This window comes from Chelon labrosus (assembly GCF_963514085.1).
Source record: "Chelon labrosus genome assembly, chromosome: 10".
NCBI lineage: Eukaryota > Metazoa > Chordata > Actinopteri > Mugiliformes > Mugilidae > Chelon > Chelon labrosus.
In genome coordinates, this window is record NC_140360.1 from 12,257,547 (window position 1) to 12,281,933 (window position 24,387).

At 43.1% G+C, this 24,387-nt stretch overlaps 2 protein-coding genes across 4 annotated transcripts; one reads left to right on the plus strand and one right to left on the minus strand.

Moving 5' to 3' along the window:
• The first annotated feature begins 6,045 nt into the window (after nucleotides 1-6,045).
• On the plus strand, nucleotides 6,046-13,100 carry c1ql4a (complement component 1, q subcomponent-like 4). The gene is made up of 2 exons (XM_084554080.1): nucleotides 6,046-6,610; nucleotides 12,794-13,100. The coding sequence occupies exons 1-2, from the start codon at nucleotides 6,065-6,067 to the stop codon at nucleotides 12,971-12,973; spliced, it is 726 nt and encodes a 241-aa protein (XP_084410206.1). The 5' UTR covers nucleotides 6,046-6,064; the 3' UTR covers nucleotides 12,974-13,100.
• A 3,070-nt stretch (nucleotides 13,101-16,170) lies between these two features.
• LOC311494835 (myosin light polypeptide 6) lies at nucleotides 16,171-22,773 on the minus strand. 3 transcript variants are annotated; one of them, XM_084554077.1, is made up of 7 exons: nucleotides 22,658-22,773; nucleotides 22,229-22,256; nucleotides 19,515-19,658; nucleotides 19,248-19,421; nucleotides 18,934-19,011; nucleotides 17,781-17,815; nucleotides 16,171-16,723 (listed from the first exon to the last, which is right to left on the minus strand). In XM_084554077.1, exons 1-6 carry the CDS (start codon nucleotides 22,658-22,660, stop codon nucleotides 17,787-17,789), a joined length of 456 nt encoding a protein of 151 aa, XP_084410203.1. In that variant the 5' UTR covers nucleotides 22,661-22,773; the 3' UTR covers nucleotides 16,171-16,723; nucleotides 17,781-17,786. The 3 variants fall into 3 exon arrangements, with proteins under 3 accessions (XP_084410203.1, XP_084410205.1, XP_084410204.1); XM_084554079.1 differs by having other exon boundaries at nucleotides 17,762-17,815; XM_084554078.1 differs by lacking the exon at nucleotides 17,781-17,815.
• Nucleotides 22,774-24,387: the final 1,614 nt, after the last annotated feature.

The following is a 24,387-nucleotide window of genomic DNA, read 5'->3' on the forward strand; positions in this document are numbered from 1 at the left end:
TCTGTCTCCCTCTGAATGATAGAAATGTAGAATGTGTCTGTATTGAGGGATGGATCAATTTCTTTCACTCTGTCCTGTACATCTCTGTTACATCTACCCTGTCACACCTTGAAAATCACTGTAATCTCTGCTTCTCTAAAAATAAAAGATTTGGGTGTTTTTTTTTTCTTTTTCTGAATCTTAATCCACACCTGTACTCCTGGAAGGTTTTCGCTCTGACATCTGTCCCCGCTGTGTGTCATTCCTCGACCTTTTCTCTCCGTGTGTGTCCATCATCTCTTTTGTCTGTGACTGCTGGCTCGGCTGGTCGTGTGTGCGGGCGTGTGTTTATTTCACAGCGTAGCACAGGAGGGGATCGCCTCCGACTTGGGGATACTCGGAAAATGTCATTGTTTGGTTGTGCTCTGCTTTATGACACAGTTTATACAGCGCCAATGATTTCTCTTCCCCGGTGTGGCCTTCTGCTTTGTCTGCCCGGAATCATGAACGGTAAATAAGTGGTAATGGGAGTGAATGGTGGGGGGAGTCAGCCAACGTCTTTCTGTCATCACTTTAGAAGGTTGCGACCCTAAAGCACGGTGGCACAGAGCTGCTAAATTATTCAGGCTGTGTCTCAAGCACCGATCTCTGGAGAAGACAGGCCTGTGATTGCTGGGAGCGGACTGACTGACATTTGCGCATGAAAATCGCCTCTGTTTCCCCCCAAACACCGGTTCCGCTCAAAGAAAACAGTGGAGGGACCCTGGCTGTGTGCGTGTGTGTGTGTGGGGGCCGAGGGTAGCGCTGAGGGATGGAGGTGTGGTTGAGTGTGGTGCAATTAGAAGAACGCTGCCGTACAGCAGTGAAGGCACCGAATTTTAGATCTGCTGTACTGAGCAATCAGACCGATGCTACTGGCTGGAGATACAAACTAGGAGAAAAGTTCTGCTGTGTGATGAAATTGGAGTTCGGGGTAAATGAACACACTAAAATTATCCTAAAAATAAAACTATAACAAGCATAGTCTGGAAATAGGAGTGGCAGAGCAGAGACCTAGGGGACTAGCTGACTCATAAATCATCGTTCTTAGTGGGGTTAAGGGTCATTTGAATGGGACATGAGCAGAAATGTGATTACAGTTACTGGTGTATTTTTTCACCAATAATGCAATAATACATTGCGCATATCCCAGCATACATATTGATTAAATGCCAGCATTTGTGTGCATAAAAATTCCACATGGCTGGGATTAATGCTAAAAAGAATCAATGCGCTCCAAAAGGCTATTGCATGCTATCTTAGTGGATGGTTGAACATCCCTATAATGATGCATTACACTATACAGTGTTTGGAAGGCCAGCAATGTGCATCATAACTATGTGTAATTGCAAAATTGAAGTTTGTTTATTGTAATTTATTATAATCTTCAGTAGACTGTTACCAAAACAGGTCACACAATCCAAGTTGTTAACTGATATTTGGCCAATTAAAGCTGGAGAGCTTTTGATTAATCAGAGTCCTTCCAGAGAGCAGTTAAAGTGAGCCGGAGCCTGTGTGTGTGTGGTGTGTGAGAGAGAGGAGAGTGAGAACATCCCTCTGTATGCTGGACCATGTCTCTGAGCTGAGGGCGATTGGGGCCGGTGCTGTGGGTGGGGGGAGGTGGAGGTGGAGAGGTGCAAGGGGATAACTGGCCGTGCTGGGATTGAGGGAGGGAGGGAGGGAGGGAGGAGAGCACAACTGAAGAAGGGAAGGGTAGGAGAAAGGGAGAAGGAGAGGGTGGAGCATTGGACAGATGACAAATTGTGATTAATAAATGTGGTTCAGGACGACAGTGTGGAGGGTTGTTATTAATAGAGAGAATTAGAGTGGCTGTGCAACTCAATCTGCACGCTGTCACTCTGCATCAGGGCCCATAATCAGAGCCTAATGAAACAGCACAGCGCCAGGATGTAGACACATCCACACCCATGTCCTCTGCTTACAAGGCTAAGGTACAGTAAACACACATGCTTAAGTAAGTAAAGAAGAAAATAACGCATTTCCTGTCGAAGTGCAGAAAGAATGTGACGTATGCACTAGTTGGCTGGAATAAACAAACATCATGTTCTTCTGTGAATTAGCTTGGCAAGAAAATCCACAGTAAATATTTTCTTTTTCTTTATACATTTTCCCAGGTTCGAGACACGCATCAGACGTATATTAGTGATCAACACTCATGTACCTTAACTGTACACGTTCAGACTTGTCCCAAACCACCTTTTATATCCCTAATGACCTCTAAATTGATTTACAAGAGAGTAATCTACATGGCAAAGAATGGCCGCTTGATAGCTGGATGCCTGTCAGTGTTAACGGCAGAAAACGTGAGCAGCGGCCCCCATGGGAGCGACGGCCCTCCGGCAGCTACGTGCCGCTTGGGGACAACATGTCATCATGCATGTCAGAGCCGGCGCCCGGTGTGCGTTGGACGCTCTCCACGCGCCCGGTGTGGACAGTGTGATGGTTCTGCAAAGCAAAACACACACCTGTGTTTAACACGCGACACATATCACCGAGACAGCTTGATTACGACTCTGCTTGCACAAAAAAAAAAAAAAAAAGAGAAAAGATTTGGTTTGTTTAAAAGTTGAGTTATTTAAATGCTGCTGTGGATGGCTGAACTGAAGAATTAGTATGTCTTCAGGAAAGCATGCAGACAAATCCGACGCAGCGGCAGAGGAATATAACATGAGTAATGTGGCCATAAATAAGTTTCTGCTCCTCTCTAACTTGTTTACACAGAACAGAGAAGAGAAAGGCTAGAGCTGGAATTATGCAGCCGTGTGCACAAAAGACAGAGATTTATTCTCGGTGTATCATAATATAGGGAAATTAATTATTAAACAAACTAATAACTCAAAAAGCCCAGCACCTATTCTCCTATAGGCCCCCCCCCCCCCCCCCCTTTTTTTTTTTTTGCTATTGGTGACAGCCGAGTCTATGTGAGTCACAGTGAAGTGGCGTCATGAAGCAATTGCGATGCAAAAAACGAAGACACATTTCATCAACATAATGCACGATATTGAAATTTTAGGTTAGTGTGAATACTAAAGGGAACCAGGCAAGGAGATAATAGGGAGAAAGGGAGACAGACAGCTGAAAGACATGCGCATATTTCAATATTAATCACCTCAGTAATATTTTAACAGGCTTTAAAAATCCAATCCTGAGCATATTGCCTCTGACTGCTGGCAATGATTATCCGCCCCATGCTGCTCAGGACCTCTGAGCACCGTTCTAGGAGGGCCAGACGGCTGACCTGCCAAGTGGGACTGACACAGCGTTTACCTGCTCCCTGCGCTGCCCAGCTATACCAACATTTCCCAACGGAAATATCACAGGCTCCCGCTCCCCCCAAGTCCTCTATCTCAATTTTTCGCTGAATCCCGGAATCCTTCCTTGGAAAACCACCTTAAAACGTGGCAATTACCCGCCCCCCTGTGCCCTCTGGGGATCAAGCGAGATGATCCTTACATTACCAGACAGTGGTCATCATATGTGAGGAGAGGGAGGTCGAGGAGGTGGTGGTTGATGAAAAGGGAGTCATCAATAGTGCATGTGGACCTGTTCCCCCTGCTGCCACTGCTTCAGCCATTAAACTTTAAACCCGCAGATCTGCGATTGTGCCTGTCAGACAGGTGACACAAGACTCAGAGGAAACGATGGCATAAACTAAGAGATGCTTTTGAAATGAAATGTGATCAGCGGTGAATGCGATGCTGATACAAGAATACAAACACGGCCTTTCATTGCTAATGGTGTAAAAAGTCTTGTGTTCCTGCATATGTCTGTGTGCACGCCAGTGTGTGTGTGTGTGTGTGTGTGTGTGCAAGAGAGTGCAGACGTCGCATGTGTATGTGTGTAGTTTTAGGTAAAGGAAAGAGAGCAGCACAATGTCTGGGGCAGGGTGTCTCACTAATGAGGCTTTATAGCTGTGGGATGCGAGTCACACATACCGACAATGGTCTGGGGAACATTTAGAGTCTCCTCTCCATTCCTCACACATCAAGCCGAGGCAGCTTTTACTTAGTCACTCTCCTCTGTACTCCCTTGCCTGGCGCACAGAAGATGAAAACATCTGCCTTTGTTCTGCGAGGCTTTATCAACCATTTTGCTTGCAAAGAGTTTGCCTCTGACAACAGGTGAATGTCAGTCTAACAAGACACGGAGAGGAGGCATTAATGCAGGCTAGTCTGACAGCAAAAATAAATGCATTACAACCAGAACACAGACATAAACAGCATAAAACACGATCATTGACAAATAAATGATGAAACCTGGAATTAATGTTGTGTTGAGTTATATAAGCAATTTATTTCTTTTTCTTTTATTTAGCTGCAGAAGTAGCTATAGACTGTAGAAGAACAAATTAAAGATGCTGGAGTGAGAGAAAGAAAGGGGGGAGAGAGAGAGAGGGAGAGAGAGAGACACACACACAGAGAGAGAGAGAGAGAGAGAGAGAGAAAATATCTAACAGGTGTAGACTGAGACTGCCCATGGACCAAACGCTGCGAAAGGCGATACGGTGGTCAGACACTGGATTGGAGCGTCACATTTTCGTGCGCTCCTCGTTTTGGAACTGCGTCAAAAAGTGTTAACACGGGCGTTTTCTGGGCTTCATTTCCTCTGAAGTTGGATGCTTTGAGGCGTCACCTTCTACCCGGAGAAGGAAAGAGAGGATTACGCTCTGATTAAGAAACTCGCATGACTTTCTTGGCACCCCCTGCGCGCCCGTCGGCTCTCCAGCTCTCCATTTGGCACTCCAGCGGTCCAAAGTCCCTCAGTCATTAGGACGCGGAGTAGGCTGATGTTAATTGATTTTATCCTCTAAGAATATTTGGGGATTTTAAAGAGCTGATGGTGAGTTTTTCTTTGCATTTCTTCTTGGTTTATTTAGCAGATTTTTTTATTGTTATTATTTAACCAGAAAGATGATCATTGTAATGTTTTCTGTAATTTACACATTTTCACCTCTAAATTAAAATTAAAATTAAATTATAATATTTCTTATTAAAAAAGAGTATTACAATTAAAATTAGGCTTAAACTGTAATGTTTATTATTATTTTTATTATTATTAAACCCTTTTAAACATTATTTAATATAACTGCAAGAGAGTGATATTACACGCATGTGCTCATAGATAAAGACAAATAAATTATTGAGTGCTTTTTGTTTTATTATCCTTTCCAGATGCAGATGTAGCCAGAGGAGGGATCAGTAACACCCAAGTTCACAAAATTGTGCTGGTTTCCAGAAAACACATTTTTAAAGTGGACAGAAAAAAAGTGGGAGTCATACGATGATTGTGTCAGGAAAAGATCTCTGAGGAACTTTTTTTTTCTTTCCCCACGTACAGTCATGACATTAAGTGAGACATCCACATGAAGTGAAATCCTGAGCTCTGTTAGACGAGCTTGAAAGAAGATTTTTTTTTCTCTGACAAAACTGTAAATTATACCTCATCCAACCAAACAAATAACACCACCGCTCCCTCTTCCCTGAGCAGAATTTGGCATAAGCCTTCACTTTTAATAAGCTCAGCTTTCACAAAATCTGTCATGGTTTCCTTTTGATGCTGAGTACTGAACAGAACTGCACGACGGCAGGAGAAGTCGGAAAAAAGGCAAACCAGACTTGATCAATTAAATTATGTCTTTTGTACTGTGTCACCACAAATCTGAGACGTCCAGATTTTTGTGTTTGTCTCCCTAAAGGTGTGGTGTGTTAAGTTTGAACGATACGTAGCCTTTAGAATATCTTGTCTTGGGTGACCTGGACATTTTTATAATTTTTATTGGATTTTCTCTTCCACTTGTTTCCTTCCTGGCCAACGGCCATTTTGTTTTCTCTTTCTTACGAGACCCAGTCATACGCAGTTTCCCCACTCCTCACTGACTCCTTCTTCACCTTTTTATACTGGTTCTCTGTGAGAGTTCATCCTGGCCGGCACGATTCCAGCCAAGGGGGAAGAGGACTTCCTGACGCTGGCCGCTTCACGGCTCAGCCGCAGGAAACGTGTCATTGGAGCTGCTGTAGGTGTGGCAATGGTTCTAATACTGTTGGTGGCCATTCCCCTGCTGGTCCACACAACCAAAGGGGAACACAGGGAAAACACTGGGAATTCAGGGAGCCATTTTGAAATGTTGGGAAGCTGCAAGTTGGTATGTGATTCATATACTACGTCTCAGCCAGGCCAGGAGCTGACAGCCGTGTCTCCACCGCCCCAGGATTACGCTGGGAAGAAATTAAAGCCTGGGATTCGAGGGCCTCCTGGCCCTCCAGGAGAACGTGGACCCCCAGGAGAGCCAGGCAAAGCAGGGCCGCAGGGGCCACCAGGCCCGGGCCCTGGTGGATATTCTCCCTCACTCTACACTCCCAAAATTGCGTTTTATGCTGGGCTACGCAAGCAGCACGAGGGCAGTGACATACTGAAGTTTGATGACGTGGTGACCAATGTAGGTAACTACTATGAGCCCAGCACCGGAAAGTTCACCTGCCCTCTGCCTGGCATCTATTTCTTCACCTACCATGTTCTAATGAGAGGTGGTGATGGGACCAGCATGTGGGCAGACCTGAAGAAGAATGGGCAGGTGGGTGAAAAATGTGTGTGTGTGTGTGTGTTTGTGCATGCAATAAGGCACATTTATATTTGCATGTGTGCACACACGCCACATCATACAGCAGATTTCTTTCACGGCTGCCCGTCCTGTCTCACCATTGACTCATATTCACCCCTGTAACATTGAGCTCTTCAGATTCAGAGCACATTCCACTTAGCAGGTGGCAACATGACAGCCAAAGAATGAAACAGCAATCTGTCTCCTCATTAAGGGGAATTCCTGCTATACAGTCTAAAATTACAGCTACAGATATTTGCATTCCCACATGGGCTGTGGTGAAATGACAAGTGGCAGAATGCAGCCGCTGCCGCCAAAAGGAACAGTCTAATTAGTAAGTATCATACACAGAGCTTGATTAACGCCTAAACCGGAGTGCAAAAGAGCACAGGAGACATGTCTGTCAGTATGCAGACCCGTCAGTTTACACCTCAGCTAAATAAATAATGAATGTAAAATTGACAGTCCACTCATCCAGTCCCTCATTCCCCAGACACTAATTAAAGACAGAGGGGTTGATGGGAGGAAGAGGAGAGGAGACGTGGGATAAATCACGGGGATTTCATCGGAGGACTCCAAATTCAGGGAACATTCTTCAAGTTGCCCTTTACATTCATTCATTCATTCATTCATCAAGGACTCCGAATGCAAATACTCTGTGCTCAGACCTCACGCTCTGGTTGTGCGGTGTACCAAGGACTGCTCGCACACATAGCCAACGCAGGCTCATGCATACGGTATCACTATAGTTTCGCAAAAACAGACCGATTTAAACTTGATTTTATGACCAGATTTTTAAAAACGTTTCATCGTTGTTCTTCGTTTGATTGTATATGCATGAGACCGCAAAGGTGAATATGTGTTTAAGGCTGCCTGCCTAATGTCCTGTATTGTCATTCAAGTCATTTTAGCCTGCTTAATAATTTATACATCTTAGATTAGATCCCCCGAACACCCGCTATACTTTCCTCTTCTAACCCCTTCCCAGCGTGTTCATTGATTCCCCATTAATTATCTTTTCACTCAACTCAATTATTTAACCTCACCGAGGTCCATCTGACACCCGTCAGGTGGCCTCTTTAAACAGTCCTGTTAAATAGAGCACTCACCTAACGGGGCTGCTGGTGGATGAAAATGGAGTGTAAATGAAATTCTGCAGAAAGCCTGATCATGTTTGGTGTTATTGAAGCCCTGAGGCGAGTGGGTACTCTGCCTGAGGCCAGTCGGTGGCTAGGGTTTACTAAATGGGCACTGTGTTTGACAGGTTGCATTCCTGACCACAGAATCAAAGCCTGTTTTACTATCGCCGTAGGTGCTGAAGCTTTATTGGATATTTCGTCTGCCTTTCCTTTTGTGCCTGTGTTATAACTTTTGCAACTCAACAGATAAGGCAATTTGCAACCTTGTGTTTGTTAGGCAGCCAACCCAGCAGATTTAACTAAGACAGACTCGGAGAGAATGAATGAAACACAAGAGGCTCGACATGACAGGAACATACTGAGGCGTTCTCTTGAAGAGGGAGAGCAAAACAAGACAAGTGAGTTGATGGGAAGATCAGGGGTGGAGCAGAGGAAGATAGATGACTTAATGGAGATGTGGAGACAGTGGGCTGGTAGACGAGGCATCTGGGAGGCTGGTGGTGAAGGCCAAAATGAGATCAGGCACGATGACCAATGGACACCCACTCAAAACGTCTCGGCTTGACAAGTGATCAAGGTCGACCAGAGAAAGTGGAAAAAAAAGAAAGAAAAACTCTGTAACTCTGTTGATGCACCAGTTGAGCAACACCTGAACGCCATTAAAACGATTTCTTCTGGGGGTAGCAGATGAATAACTCCACTTTAATCTTTGCTAATGACGTTTAAACCGGCACGCTGCATCCGCTGTTGGACTGTGGCTTTTGTCACGTGACGTGAGCCTGGCCAGGATCTCAGGAGGATGTGCTGACAGCTGCAGCGAGGCTTCCTATACATCCGATACCTATTACAGTCACTAAATCCCCACCCTGTAAAGCCTACCTGCTCACACCTCGATCCAACTCTCGCACATCATGGCAGCATGACGTTGCTTCAGAGCCACGGGATTTGAGGGTCACACTTCAGCTGCTTCCGTGTTTGTAATTGGTTGAGTTCAATTCCAGCGTACGATACGAAGGCTTGATCAACACGGTTACACCCCGTACTCGTCCAGCTGATTAACCACTGCTCATGCCGTTTGCACAGCTATGGGACATAAGGCACACATTTGGCTACTCATTTAAGATGATGATGGATCCTTATTATATCATTAAGATACATGATGATTTAACATTGATTCAGTCTGGCTCAGGATTAATAGTCCTTACTAATTACTGCTTTGCTATTATAAAAGCGTTTAATCACTCTGTTCTTAATTCACTGTCATAAAATATGAGTTGTATACTACTTAATATTCCAGATTGGTTGCCAATGTTATTAAGACGGCCCATGCTAATGGTGGCGTGCTTAGTGCTCCGAAGGGTGGTAATACGTCAAGCGACACAACGTCTCCATTTCCCTTCATTAGCTGGTGAGCTGAGCTGCTCACCTACTCATTTACATTTCTATAAAGCCCCACTGTATCCCCGCAAAATATTAAAATATTCTTGATGCAATGTGCAATGGAGACAAATAGATAGCGTCCCCGGCTCCCATTTAATCTCTCCCTTGTTTTTTCCCCTGTCGTGGACTCTTTTAATAGCTCAGTGAAAGGTCAAGTTATTTCACACAGTAGTGTTAAAATGTCATCACTTGCTGTAATGACCGGTACCTGTATTAACTTGCCCAGAAAGGAGACACAGATATGCTACAGGTGAAAATATAATTAGAGCTGGAGTTAGAAACACGGGACAATTTGTTCTGTGGAGAAAAGACAGATCTTGAAAGAAGATCTAAATAAATTGCGATTATGTGCCACTGGTGAAACCCCATAATTAAGATAAGTCAATCAGTCTAATGCTGTGCGCAGGTAGACCACAGGCTATAACACTGAATGGCGGGTAATAGAAATCTAAGGCACGGTTCAATGCTTAAGTCGCTTGTCGCCGTGTAATCCCAGAGCTCCCAAAGGAGAGGGAAAACCTATTCAATAAATATTCTATTTCCACAACATCGCTCCCACCCCTCCCCATCCCTCCTGCCATGTGCTGGAGTCCCTTAGGTAAGTTTAACGGCTACTTTTCTATTGTCTCCGCTCTAAGAGGTCAGTATATCACAGTGAATGAATCCTGTCAGTTTTATTACCAGTGGAGCAAAGCACCACAGATAAAAACAAGACTTCATATACCGCCACATCTCCCTGGTCTCACAAAATAGCCTCGCTTGATCAGTCTGTGACTCTCGGCCCCCCCCTTGCTCAACTCTCTGGCCCTTGGTTTCCCCCTCCTCTCCCTTCATTTTGTCTATCCTTGTCTGTCTTTTTTGCGCTGCTGCTCCGCTTGTATAGAAAACGACACCGCAGCTGCTCCTCACGCCACCGCCACCACCACCACCACCACCACCCTCCCTCCTCCTCCTTCCCTCCTCCTCGCTTGTGGCCCTTTGCTCCCAGGCGTGTTTACTGGAGGCCCTATAATGAAAGGGCTAGGCGGAGACAGAGACAGCCAGAGGCAAGCCCTGGGGGCCCCTGCCTCACGGCTCACAACCCTTCCAACACCAGGATCAGCCCTGTATGCTGCCTGGTTCACACGGATCAGTCTGTGTCCTCCAGCCGTATCCGTCTCCTCTGTCGGCTTCCTGTCCTAATCCCACCGCAGCTCCTTCATGCCTCTGTGTCTAATGGATGGCTTGCATTATTCCTTCAAGCGCAAGGACAACAGCAGACGCACCAATTCATACATCACACAAAGGGAAAATGCTTCCTGCTGAGTATTAAATATCATTCTTTTGCGGAGGTTTAAACAGCACTTCTATTAAAGTCATTAAAATCCGAGAAGGCCTGAGGGGGAGAAAGATCTCCCTACATCTCCTTCCATTACGGTTTGGCCAAAATAATGAGCAGGATGACATATGCCTGGTGTCGATAGGGAGTCACAGAAACGGCATCACTGTCAGAAGCAGCCCACGATGCAAATGTGATATTGGCTGTCACTGCACACGTCAAGCAGAACAATATAACCTTTACAGACGACAAAGTATTGGTTTTGTTGTGTGAGAGAGATGGTCTTATGAGGGCCCGAAAAACACACTGCAGATTTGACTCGGTGTTTAATTATACTAATTGGGCCAGACTTGATAACGCAAGGATCCTCAAGCCGAACAAAAATCTATTGGTGCTGTTCAGATTTTACCGAAAAAAGAAATCGTAGACGGGCTGTAAATGTTCACGAGCTACCTTCTGGAAAACAGCGTGAGCATAAGGAAGATAAATTAAATGGTGCGAAGTACAATCAGCTTGCTCATCAGTCAACCACTTCGTATCATGTTGGGGGTTGTTCTAATGACACCAATAGAAAATTAAAATAAGAAATTTAATAGGATGGAATAAGAATGCATATACAGTAGCGGAATAGACAGAGCTTTACTAAATGAACTCAAAAATACCCATGTATGAAACAAGACTGTTGTATTTTGCGGAACAATATGGTGACACCGAGTGGCTTTTGAGCTGTGAACCCTCAGATGATTGACTTCCCTGCTCCCTTAATCAATCTGGTTTAGAGTGGACAGGGACATGCCCGACCACTGGTCACCAGCATGTTGTACGTCGGCTACAGCGTCCATGTGCCTGCATCTCATTTAAAGACAGCCACAGATATAGCCCAGGCAATCACGCGCAAGTCGAGCGCTGATAGATGGCGAAACAGCGCGTCCAGAGAAGGGTAAAATGGATTGGTGCAGGGGGAAAAGGAGGTGTTTTTATTTATATATATATATATATATTTTTTTAGTTACAGTAATTCATGCTCCGTTACTCGGCGAGTGACTGTTTTCAAATTGATGCAGGCTCATTGGGGAGAGAGGGGCCACGGTGATGGGAATGACATGATGGCAGTTGAGTTGCAGATCATATTCTGTGCCTGTCATGGAGATGTGTGCGGCTTGTCTGGCTGCTGACATAGATTGAGTGCTCCCACCGCAGATGGACACTGAGTCAGACACAAGGCCACTGATGGCTGACATATGTCTGATGATTGGAGCTGCTACACCAGAATTTCTGATACATCCCACTTAGGATGGCTTTTTTCTTTCTTTTTTTTTTTTATATATGTTATTTGTATTTATTTTTGGGAATACTTAAGTTTTGTTCCTTTTAAAACATTTGAGACACACAATAATATTTAGTTTAGAATCTGAGACAGGTATACTGAAAGAAGGGAGTCGCACTAGTCTGCAGGATTCACATCTTCCAATACATTTACATTAACCACCTGGTTGCAAACTTAAAAACAATAATGCAGCAATATACCGTACATTTATATGCTTGACATCTTGCTTTTAAAGATTAAAGGTGAGGTAATAAAATTATAAAGTCGGCCTCCTGTACAACAGTTACTCAATCCAGGTATGTGTGTTTATGTCCACACTGAGTAAACCCAATTAAATGTGTTAACAAACAAGTAAAGATCCACTACTGCCGGGTCAATAAGACCAAACTCACACACGGCATGCAAATGTAAAACTGTCTAGCTTAGGCGCAGCCACTCAATATCATGCATATTGAGCTGGCCCAGCATCATAAGCAACAGGTCAATAGCTGATGTGGATGGCGATGCTGCTTCTCGGCTGAGCTGGTTTCCCCATAGGCTACCTGCTGTCCCCAGTGAGTCCGCTTATCTCCACAACCCAATCAGATCTCTATCCTCTAGTCTTGTGCTCTGAGCCCCCGTGCACGGCCGATCAATAAGTGACAGAGTGGCTGTGGTCACCTCCGGGGTCACAGGTCACAGGCCCATCCATCTGTTACACCAGTGTCAATGTGCAGGTGATGAAATACTCACGAGTGTTTGATTTGAATGCCTCAATAATTCGTCAAGACCCGCCCTGAAAAAGAATGCGATGAAGGTAGAGAACGGGATAAGATAAGACAAGATAATCCTTTATTTATTTATTTTCAGTTGTTTTAAATCTAGGGAAGGTGACACTGTGTTTGTGCAGTTTTGCCCATGTTCTAATTGTGCGTGTCCTCTATCGGTGACAGGTAAGAGCAAGCGCCATCGCTCAGGACGCTGATCAGAATTACGACTATGCCGCCAACAGTGTGATCTTGCATTTGGACGTAGGTGATGAGGTGTATGTGCAGCTGGACGGAGGGAAGGTCCACGGGGGAAACACAAACAAGTACAGCACCTTCTCCGGCTTCCTCATCTACCCAGACTGAATCTAATCCTCACTCGCAGACGGAGGAGTGGTATAGGAAAAAAAAAAAAAAACACACCCGCACACAGACAGACACACCGACACTCACACAGACACGCATGTATGCAAATTAATGCACACACACACACACACACGGGCAGTGTACACACAAAAATATGCACACACACACACACAAGCGGGCATGCAAGCAAATACCCATACACACACGCACATACCTGCACATTGTGAGATTACAAAAGGAGTGGAAATCAGAGATAAACAGAATTAAGTCCAGTTGTGTGATATTGAGCCAATCATCACGGATTCACTGGCACCCTTTGTGTGCAAATATGAATTCAAGAATATGTATAGTACAGGAGACGAGTGCAATTCCACACTGAAAATATCTGAAATACCTGAAGTATTATAATGTGTTCTATATTAACTGACATCGTGAGAGCTAGAATATAACAAAACACCGTTAGTCTGATTGTTTTAATGCAATTATGGCGTTGAGGGCGCCATTAATTAAGACGACGAAGCCGAGACAAATGCACACTTGATATATTCCAGTCTTTATCCAAACAGTGCTCACTAATACGTCCCTGCCCTCTCATCAGATGGCCTGCCTATGTTTTTGCAACACATGTTATTTTCTCTCATGCTTCAAAGTGCATCGATTGAAACGAATTAAAACCCTGCTGTGTTTTTGGCCTGATCTAAGACTAGGACTGACATAAGGCCACTTGAATACACAAATGTTCGTCTTCTCTCCTGGATTTCACTTAGCAAAAGCAAAAACGTTATAAGGCAACATATCATTTCATGGACGGGACTTGTGTTATATGAAGTTTTAATTGCCAAGTGCATTATGACAATGTTGCGTGTGTGTGTGTGAGAGAATGTGCGTGGGTGTGTGCTTGTGTGTGCCAGGATGGGTATGTTAAGGTATGAGTGGATATTTAGACAATGTAAGGTATCCGGGCAGTGAAAAGGCAACGGGTTCAGTGTTTTACTTGCATCCAATGTTGTATAATACATCACAAACATGTTACTAGAGTTACACTGCCATATCTGGTTAGTACCTTATTTTTGAGAGACCCTGTCAAAGTATCATCAAATGTAAAGACAGTAATTCTGGGATGGGCTATCAATGAAAAGTGAACAGTTGCTATTAAAATATCTACGCCTACCTTGTCTGTGTCTGTGTCCTGATGTAGAGTATATTCAGCAGTCAGAAGCGGACTCTTGTTTTGTTTTATTTGAAGTGACCGCTCTGACCGACTTTAGAGAGTTGGATATATGACACGGCTGTGCGGACTTACAGCTGAGATCGAAGCGACAGTGGCTGACCCCGGCCACCGCCAGCTACAGCATGGATTTCCAATATCTCCTAAGACACTGTGTAAGAAAACATTAATACAGTTATATTGACCTCACCTTACAATACACCCAGGATCTACTAAATCCAGTCAACATGTACATTTTAAATGTAACAAGTTAGTAATCAATGGCACTAACAAATCAAATTGGTCCCAAGACTGGACATGATTTATTAGCATTATGGACCAAGATCATTTTTTTTTCCGTCTTCAGCTTCCTTAAGTGAAACAATATTTCTGACTAAAGTAAGTTTATAGTGCCTTAGTGAAAATTGGTAAAAATCCCCAAACTGATTGTCTCAACTTTTTTAAATTAAATAATATTCACAATTAGCCGGCGTAATTTTTCAGAGCCTGACGTTTAGGTGTCTTTGTGTTGTCAAACTTTCAATACCAAAGCAAATACATTCATATTAATAAGGAGAAAGCAAACAGTGAAATCTGAATTTAAAATCTGAGTGGATTTTGGTCATTTTAGCTGGGAAAATTTAAACAGATGATGAGTATCTCCATTTTCTTTCTATTAAATGTCTGAGCATTCAGTCTCATTTGCCCATTGGCATCAGAACCATCCAATATGCTGATTCACCTTAAAAAAAAAAAAAAGATAATTTGATTTAACAAAAGTCACAATTAGATCTTTGTTAAAACTCAGAAAAACACATCCTTTATGAACAAAACACAATCTAAATGATGTTAAACCTGGCATAAACATGTACTAAAACTGTGTGTGTAATTGGATGTATGTATAATTAATTGTGCAGCACATTATCGCATCAAAAAAAAATCCCAATTATGTGCTTTGCTGGTGAATATTTAGTTTTAAAGTGTTGATTTCTACATAGTTAATTTCACCACTATATTCAGGGGTGAGCCACTTTTAATACAGCCACTCTGACAGTTCCTAAATCAAGAAGAGAGAGACATCATCTCCATGTTAAAGAGAATGAATCATGAAAACCTCTCAGATTATTGGCAGAAAGGAAAGTGCCTAATTAGAGTAGAGAGGTGATGACATTCTAGACGTTAAGGATTTGGTGAATCTGTTGCTCCTGAGCCGAATAGAGGAGGGGGTGGGGGTATAGCTGCACCGTGGCTGGGCCCAGCCCCCGGCTCTCTCTCCTGGCAGATTCCGGCTGAAAGTTAATTGGACGGGGAGAGGTCTGAGACGGGCTGCGCTGAGGCCCATTAGTGATTCCCCTGTCGAATGCAGAGCCACGAGGATCACAGACTCACAAATAGGAGGATTAAAATAATCAATAGCCTTGACTTCCATCGACCACACACACATATACACACACACAGTAATTAGTGGACAACCTATTCAGCAGTGGACTATGACACCCGCCTGAACCTCAACCCACCCCCAGCACCGGCTCCACACTCTCAATGGCGGTGGTGCCTAATGAGGGGAAATAGTTGCGGCTGCTTGTGAGGAAAATGAAGGAAAGGTCAGGAAGCCACCGAAAGCCTTGTACTGCTCATACCTCTGCGTTTTGTCACCTTCGCGTATCGCTGCAAATTTACAGCACAGAACCAGAAACCCTGAGAAAGCATGTTTTTTTTGTTTTTTTTCAAACTGTAAACAAGAAAGAACCCAACTAATCGCTGATATTGACACCAAAACACCTCACACAACTACACGCTGAGCCCTGAACAAGGTATTTATTGTGACATTAAAGTGGTGCCATTAACAGGGCATATTTCTGTAGCAACACTGCCCTCTAGTGTCAAAGGGGGAAAAAAAGCACAAACTCATCAGTGCTTTGGAAAACCTGTTGAGACACGGCAACATATACTTCACTGAATCAAATAAATCCACTCAAATCAGCCGACATAGGTTTTCAGGAAAACATTTATTTAGATGCAGCAATAAAACTGGGGTGAGTTAAAAACATGGGGACCCATTTGAAATGTTCCTTCGGGATAGTATGGCTTACTGGAACGCACTGGTTCGCTGCAAGAACATTTTAGTCTGAGCCAATGATACAGCAAGTTGCTGACAGTATTAGATTGTGTAGAATTGTATACTACATATATATTTATATATATATTAATCCAGCCAAACAGTAATAGCACGTCATTATCAATTTCTGTTGTCGTGAATGCTGCATCTTGAAATGTTATTGCAAGACACACAATGACTAAATGAATACAAGTTGGTCATACATGTGAATAAACCCAAAAACAACAGCCAGGACCGTGTGTGGTCTTTTGAGGGGAATGTAAAGGCACTTCTTAAATTAAATGTGGACAACTACCTCATGAAAAAAGTTGGTGAGGGGACTGTAGAAGCTAAATGCAAAAAGAGGGCACACTTCAAAGGGTAAAAAAAATATATCAGTGGGTTGCTCTCCGTCTTCACCCGTTCATAACCATTCTGACCAGTTCTGTAAAAGAAAGAAAGAGACAAAATGTGAGATTCACGGTCTAAATTTGTGCAGAGACCTACTCCAACTGCAGCATGCGGAGCTAAAGACCCTTGCTCATCCAGCTCTACTAAGTGTAGCTGGGAGATGCTGCACTTGGAAGCAGATCCCTCCTATTCTGCTCACCAAGAGCAAAGAAGGGTTGTAAGGGGGTAATGAGAGAAAGAGGTGAGATAATCATCTCTATCTCCTATTCAGCCAAAGCAGCTGGCCTGCTATAATCCAAAAAGAGCTGGTTAGAGAAGCCATCCTCGCTGTATGCTTTCCTCTAGCTGAGAAGCAGAGAAAAGGGGAGAAGATCAAGGGAGCTACAGTCCAGTCACAGCGGTCAGCTATAAATTCAGTTTCCATCAGTACAGGAGAGAAAAATAATCAGCACAAGAGCAACTCATTGCAACTCTCTGGTTAGTAGAAATAAGGACCGGTCCACTCTCCAAAAGCAGGTGGTTACTCTACGTGTATATACATGTATAAGACATCTATTGTGGAAAAAGTACATCTAATTTGTGCAGCATCTTTAAAAATAAAAATAAAAAAGCAGCACCTCTGACAACATAGGAAAAGGCCTATTTTAACAGCACCAATGACATGCAAATCAGATTAGAAAAGCTGCCTCAGAAACACCACACCAATTAGTAGCCTCGACTGTCACCACCAGGCTTTCCCTGAATAAGACCAGTCTCTTCCTTGTGTGTCCACCATGTCCCCGTTTAAACTGAGGGGGGTCAAGAGACACATGCAGAGGAGCATGCTGCAGCCAGGGGCCAATGCAGAGGGCTGCAGGAGAGGGGGAGAGAGACAGAGAGAGAGGGAGAGGGAGAGAGAGAACAGCAGGAGGCTACACATGGGTTAAAGCCTCAGGTCTAAAGATCAGGGACACCACCAGGCTTTCCCACCGACACCTATAGGTCAAATCTACTTGGTTCCTGTTTGCACATAATAGTGCAGCTACAACTGACTAATATTAGGATGCCCCTATGCAGGAAAGCCTGGAGGTACCATCTCATGGTGCCCGTACCAGCCCTCAGCCTGACATGATGTGACGAACAAATGCTGTGGAAGAAGAACAGTTAACACATCGTCAGCAGTTGACATTTGTACAGGGACTCTTAAAAGAGGTACATCAAACAGACACGGTAAGAACACATATCAGACAGAAGACACAAACATAAACACTATGGAGCCCCGTGAAAGTACTTCTGTTTTATCTTGCCATAAAATTTGTATTCCTCCTAATCCGTGTGATCAGTTAGTATGCGGGTCCAATGCAGTTATAATACACTGCTAGTTAGTGGAAGCACTGGAAGCAGATACTACATAACGGATGATGTGGCTCATGAAGCATTTAGTGCTCATTACTCACTTTAAAGGGGCTGCTCTCAGACAGTATCCTGCTGATGGCAGGGATAGGTTAAGCAGTGGCTGGCAATGATAATCGTTTGGACTTTGGCTGCTGTAGATGTATCCAGCTGTTGTTACTTGAACCTACGACAGTTCTATGAAAGTTACCAACACACACAGGAGGTTCAATCTAATGTATTGTCTGCACAACATCACTGCATGTTAGAGTGATATGCACATTAAAACCAATGCATCACAGCCATGGCTCCAGCACCAATCAGACTGACAGCTATGCCATGCCCAAGGCTTCGGTCATAATCACAGACCGCCTCATCGGTGGTAGCTTGCGCCTGAGCAGCCACAGCTGAGGGTGTGCGCAGATACACACTTTGTTTACTGCCAGCGTTGTTAACTATAATACATGATACTGCAGCTACATGCAGCTAAGCCAATGTCTAGGGGTCAGAGGAAATGCAAATGTTACAGCAAAGTAACGGGTAATTCAGAATGTGACCTTTCGGGACTCCATAGAATAGACACCCAACTCAGAACCAAACAGAGTGACTCTCTGTTTGATGCTTCCAACGGTTGCAGCGGTTGCCATTGAAAAACTAGAATCTATGAAAAATTGTGAATTTACTGACACCCAATTTACTTTTTCCACGAACACTTCACCATTACACAACATTTCAAGTCAACATTGCACATATTCAGTATCATACACTACTGAGGTTTTACATTTTTTAAGATCGAGTATGATTATTACTTTCAATAGCCTTCCATTAGCCTAATTATATCCAGCATTACATGTTGACCTGCTTTGGTCTCACCTTCATAATTGATGCAGCCATTCGCATCTTCGTGTCCAGCCAAGAGCGTTTCCACTTCCTCCTCTGTCATTTTCTCACCTGAAAATGGAATACAGAAACATTAATTTACAGACATAAGAGAAATAATAAACATGATTAATACATTTGTAAGTAATCTTCTTTTGATGCACATTTAGTTTTCAATCAGTGAATTCTACAATCATGCCAATCTGTGGGGATTACAGTATTTTCCTGAAAGTGAAAAAAAAATGCACTCATGTCGACCCAAAAATAGATCAAATCATCTATAAAAGGGTGATAAAAATGGGACTTGCCTAGCGTGGTGAGGACGTGACGCAGTTCTGCTCCCATTACTGTGCCGTTGCCCTCCTTGTCAAAGACACGCAGCCCCTCCACAAAATCCTCCATGGAGCCCTGGTCTTTATTCTTAGCGATGGCCTGGAACATAGGCAGGAACTGCTCAAAGTCCAGCATCTTGGTGTTCATGTCTGCAAAAAGACAAGAAAAACTTAATAAATGAGACATGTCAGAGTGTCTAGAGATTAGCAGTTTACATTAGCGTGCTCCATATTTCCTCTCACCCTCAACCTTAGGGTTGCCCAGGACTTTGAGCACCTCAGCGTTGACAGGGTTCTGTCCCAGGGCCCGCATGACATCCCCACACTGAAGGTAGCTGATCTTCCCATCTCCTGTCCTGTCGAACAGCAGGAATGCCTCCTTAAACTCTGCAGGATACACAGACACACGATGAATTAGAGTTGGAACACGAGATATTGGAAGAAATAAGCAGACATGTATGGAGGAGTGAACGGGAAATAAATGAAAACAGAAACGTCAGACAGATAGTGAAGAAAATGAGAACAAGCAGACTAGGGAAAGCTTAGATTTTGTTAAGTAACAAGAAGAAAGCGAGTTTGCTCTCAAACGATCTGGTTCTTTACCGACAACTAAAAAGAACAAACAGGGCAAAAAGCACCAGACTCACAAACCTAGGTTTTGTATACTACTCTGTGCAAATTTATTCTAGCCACTCTACCAAGGATGATAAATATTTAGCTCATTTTGCACATCTAAGCTTTGTCCAACATGTAAAATGTAATGTTCCTTATATCTGAATGAAGTCATCATTTCACATATAACCGCAACGTACCCTCAGCTGTGTGACAATGCAAACACTCCTCGAACTTCCTCAAGCGTTTCCTGTCGATGACGCATTAGCAACAACTTCATTACTGAGACACTACATGTCACAATCCTGAAACTGTAGTTGCTGATTAACTGTCATACAGATAACTGCGATCAAAAATGAAACTGTCTTCGCCACACCTTTTCAGCATTTCTTTAAATACGTGTATTGAAGAGCTACATTTTCGTGGGCGTACACCGGCATACTGTAAGAAACGTCTCAAGATAAACAGGCTCCACTGTAACTCTCCCCTCTGGTGCCATTAAACCAAAAATATTAAACTTCTGAAAAAGAAACGACAATTTTCGACAATGATGCAAAATGTTCGCTGTCAGCTCAAATAACGGGTATTCAAATTAAATAATAAGCCTGTTAGGTGACATTTGTGACAGTCCTAACTACAAGCACAACTGCATTAAATTAAATATGCATGTTTTTGATTAAGAGAATCCCCCAGAGCAATCACATTTGATCATACAATCATATGAAAATGTTTAAAAAGCTCTGAAGATAACTAGAAAAAGATAATTATATCACACCATAAAGAGCTAAATGGTTCACATACATCTTATCAATATTAAAGTAATAATACGAATTATAAATAATACTTGTATGTTATAGTAAGGGTGTGTTTTGACACTAATTGTATTTCAGAGTTTGCCTTACTGTTTTGTGATGAACACTAACAAAGAGAACCCTTCAGGTATTGATGCAAGAGGTAGAAAAGTCATTAACATTTTTGTCAAGTTGTAACCTGTCCATCATTAGCCACTCTGAGACCCAACACATATGCAATGAAAAAAATTCAGCCAATCTCCAACAAAAAAATAGCAACAAAATATCTGTTTCAGTTTGTGAATTTGGTGCCACCCTGGATAAACATAACATTATCAGCTGACAACGTTTTGGTTTATAGTTTAACTAGATTCAGCGGGAGTCTTGTCTGCCAGAAACTTCTTGCAGCAGGTTTTAAGACGCTTCACCTGACACCACCACCGTTTGCCAACTCCGCACATCAATATTTCACAAAGCTGCTGAATAGTCAACAGACCTGAACATTTGCACTAACAAGCATTGATCGCTTTCGCTGCCGTCTTTGCAGAGTTATCTCGCCTTTATCAGCTGTCAATGAGCAGGACTGCTTTTAAATGACATCAGTCACTGTAGTTAAACTCAACTGACAAACAAAAGGCTTAGTCCAGATCTAGCAATCAGGGAGACGCGGTGTTGGATTACACAATATCCGGACAGGGGGCTGCTCCTAATGTTGTGGGACGCACTATTCACCAAAAAAGCCCAGGCACTGTTGTGAAGTTTTTTTTTTTCCCCTGTTCTGAGGAATGCGCCTCTTCCCTTCTGGCGCTTTTCCCAACACCATATTTGGTATTAAGAGGAGTGGAGGAAAGTAGGAGGAGAGTGAGAGTAGCTATGGCCTATTATGTCAGCGGTGATTAAACAAACCAGCCCTCGGACAAAAACCATCCACCACTTTTATCCAGCACCAAAAATGGGCACACTGAAGATGAGCTGCTCTGAAGATAACAGGCAAAGTTTATTATGGCACACGGACAAAACCAGGGATGTCTACGGTCTAACAGTACAAGCTTTATGAGAACAGATGTGGGGTTTGCCTGATAACTGACCACATACAAAAAAAAAAAAAAAAAAACACTGCAACACATGTCAAAGCTGGTAAGTACTATAATGTTATGTGCAAAATACGATTGATTTTGACGTAAAAAAAACAACAGTGCACATATATTCAATAGGTTTGGCTCCAAAACGGACATGCAGATCACACCCTAAACAACACTCCGAGATAACCATCAGTTTTGTGCAAGGCGGTCCCTTTTTCACTGACTTACCATGAATCTGATCCAGGTTAAATTCAATCTGGAAAGGACAAGCAGTTGCAGATGGAGAGGTGATGAAACAGTACGGAAATAAAGAAGGAAAACCTAGCCATAAACCACGACTACTGCGAGAGGCGAGTATAGAGCAGGGTGATAGTGTGGAGATACAGGGCAAAGTGTCATCTGAAACAGGCAAGAGTGAAGGCATGCCAAAACAAGGAGGATATAATGGAAATGTCACAACACAAAAACTCACCCATGATTTGGTCTTCCGAGAAGTCAGACTGTTCAAAAAGAAATTATCGTGAAAATGAAGCCATTTGCTGCGCGAAGCTAGCATGAGCTAACTTCAGCGGCTGTTAAGACATATTTTAAGGTTAGCTAGATGTACTCTGAATTCTGCTGAAGTCTCACACTATACATTCAGTCATGTGTGATTTACACCGAGGTATTTTAGCGACATTATTAAGTGTACCGGGCGGTCAACTTTGTCATCCGTGCAAGCTAACGCTAGCTTATCAAAAGTTGCACTTCCGCTAACAACCGGGCGAGCCAGTTCAAATATTTAAGCTCCTCTTAACACCCAAACCATTTTCTTCACACACGGACGCTATCATAAAAAAGATTTAATTGCACGACAGCGGTGGTGATTCTAGTTAGGTCGAGAGGAAACGAAAAAACCCACCATGTCTGTGTTTTTTGGCTGAGGTGTGTCCGAGACGACTGCAACCAAAGAATGTGACGGATCGGTTGGAAGGGCAGGGTGAGAAAAACTCAGCGGCGCTGCGTCATGACGCACAGCACGCAACAGTCGACGTCGCTAAAGGAGAGGTAGGCCGAGCCGCCGCACTCCTTATATAGCAACAAAGCTCAACGTATGCTTTGTTGTTTAGTCTACATGATTTATATGCACTAACACGACTTTAAAACACTCCTTTTATGACAGAGGTCGCACGTGTAAGTGGAACGTATAAACTAGGGATAAAATATGAAATTAATCCAGGCAGAGCAGGCCAGAGGCCCAAAACGTGACTATTATTAATGGTAAAGGTAGGCTATTTGATGTTCCCTATGGCTGTTTGAACCTTGTTGTGCAGAATAGCAGTAGTTTGTGTGCAGACATTGACACCTGAGGACTGTTTCTCATTTATCCGGCAAAATAGAGTTTTCTTTTGAAGTTTATCCTGGAAGATTTGCATCTTAGTTGATTTGGCCTCACCTGTAGTTACAGGTGGTTACCTCAAATACAGTTTAACACTGTAGGCCACAAAATTCTGAGTGCAGCAACACAAGCTATTTTAATAAAGAAGAAGCCAGCCAATAATTAGCTTTTTCCTATTAGTCTGCAAGCACTCACAGTCTGCTTTGGCATGAGCCTGTAAACAGCAGAAACATCCAAAGGATTTGCTATCTCTGGCCTGCTGTCAGACAAAACAAATGCCCAAAGGGACTGTTTTCTTATTTTGATCGATAGTAGTAATCACCGGCTCACCCAGAAACAGCATTGCATTTCCTATGACTGCTTTTTTAAGTGCCAACTTATTTTAAATGTCTTTTAAAATGTTTGTTTTGCAACAGCAGCAATCTCAGATCCCTTCGGCTATCATCTGCTGACAATTTAGCGTTCGTATCCAGATATCAGTTTATAGAGATTACATTAGCAGTAACTGAATGCGGCACTTTTTCCACAAAAGTCGCCTCAGACACTTTATAATAATGAAGATTTACAAATAGTACAGTGAGCCATGGGCCCAGTGTCCATTGTGTTATCTCTCATCTTCTGTAGGCCTGTAACAATCAAGCCAGACTAGTTCACACAATGCTGATTAAGCATATCAGTGGCAGGTAAATGTCTATCCATTTTGTTATGCCAGTTTTAAATCTGATGTCTGTGGCATCATTCCTGTGCTGGTGCACTTTTGGTGATGCGTCACCTATCAATGATTGCTTCGTTAGAGCCGTTAAGGGGTGCACCTATAATGGCAGTTACCGTTACGGAGTATGAGGAGCCTATGGCAGATAATCCTAGTAAGCATCCAAGAAAAGTTTTAATGCTCCAGATAAAAAAGAAACTCTGATGGCAATGTTTGGAAGAGATCACCAGCAAGGACAACCACAGATTACCACTGGTTAGGCTGAAAGAAGAGAAGAGACTGAGGGCAGACATGGACATCGCCTTACATCATTTACACAGGTTGGTGTTTATAAAATATTTGAAATAGACAGCGTAGCTATTCCATTTACCTAAATAATAGATCTCTTTAACCTGTGGAAATCTGTTTGTATTTTTTTTATAACTATTTCTGATCACAAGTCTTGGAATTTCTAGAACTGGTGTTAGTTTTTGTGTAATTACTCTCACTGCCAGAGGGTGGAGACAAAGGTTCTGCAGCTTTGAAACAGCTTAGAAAAATG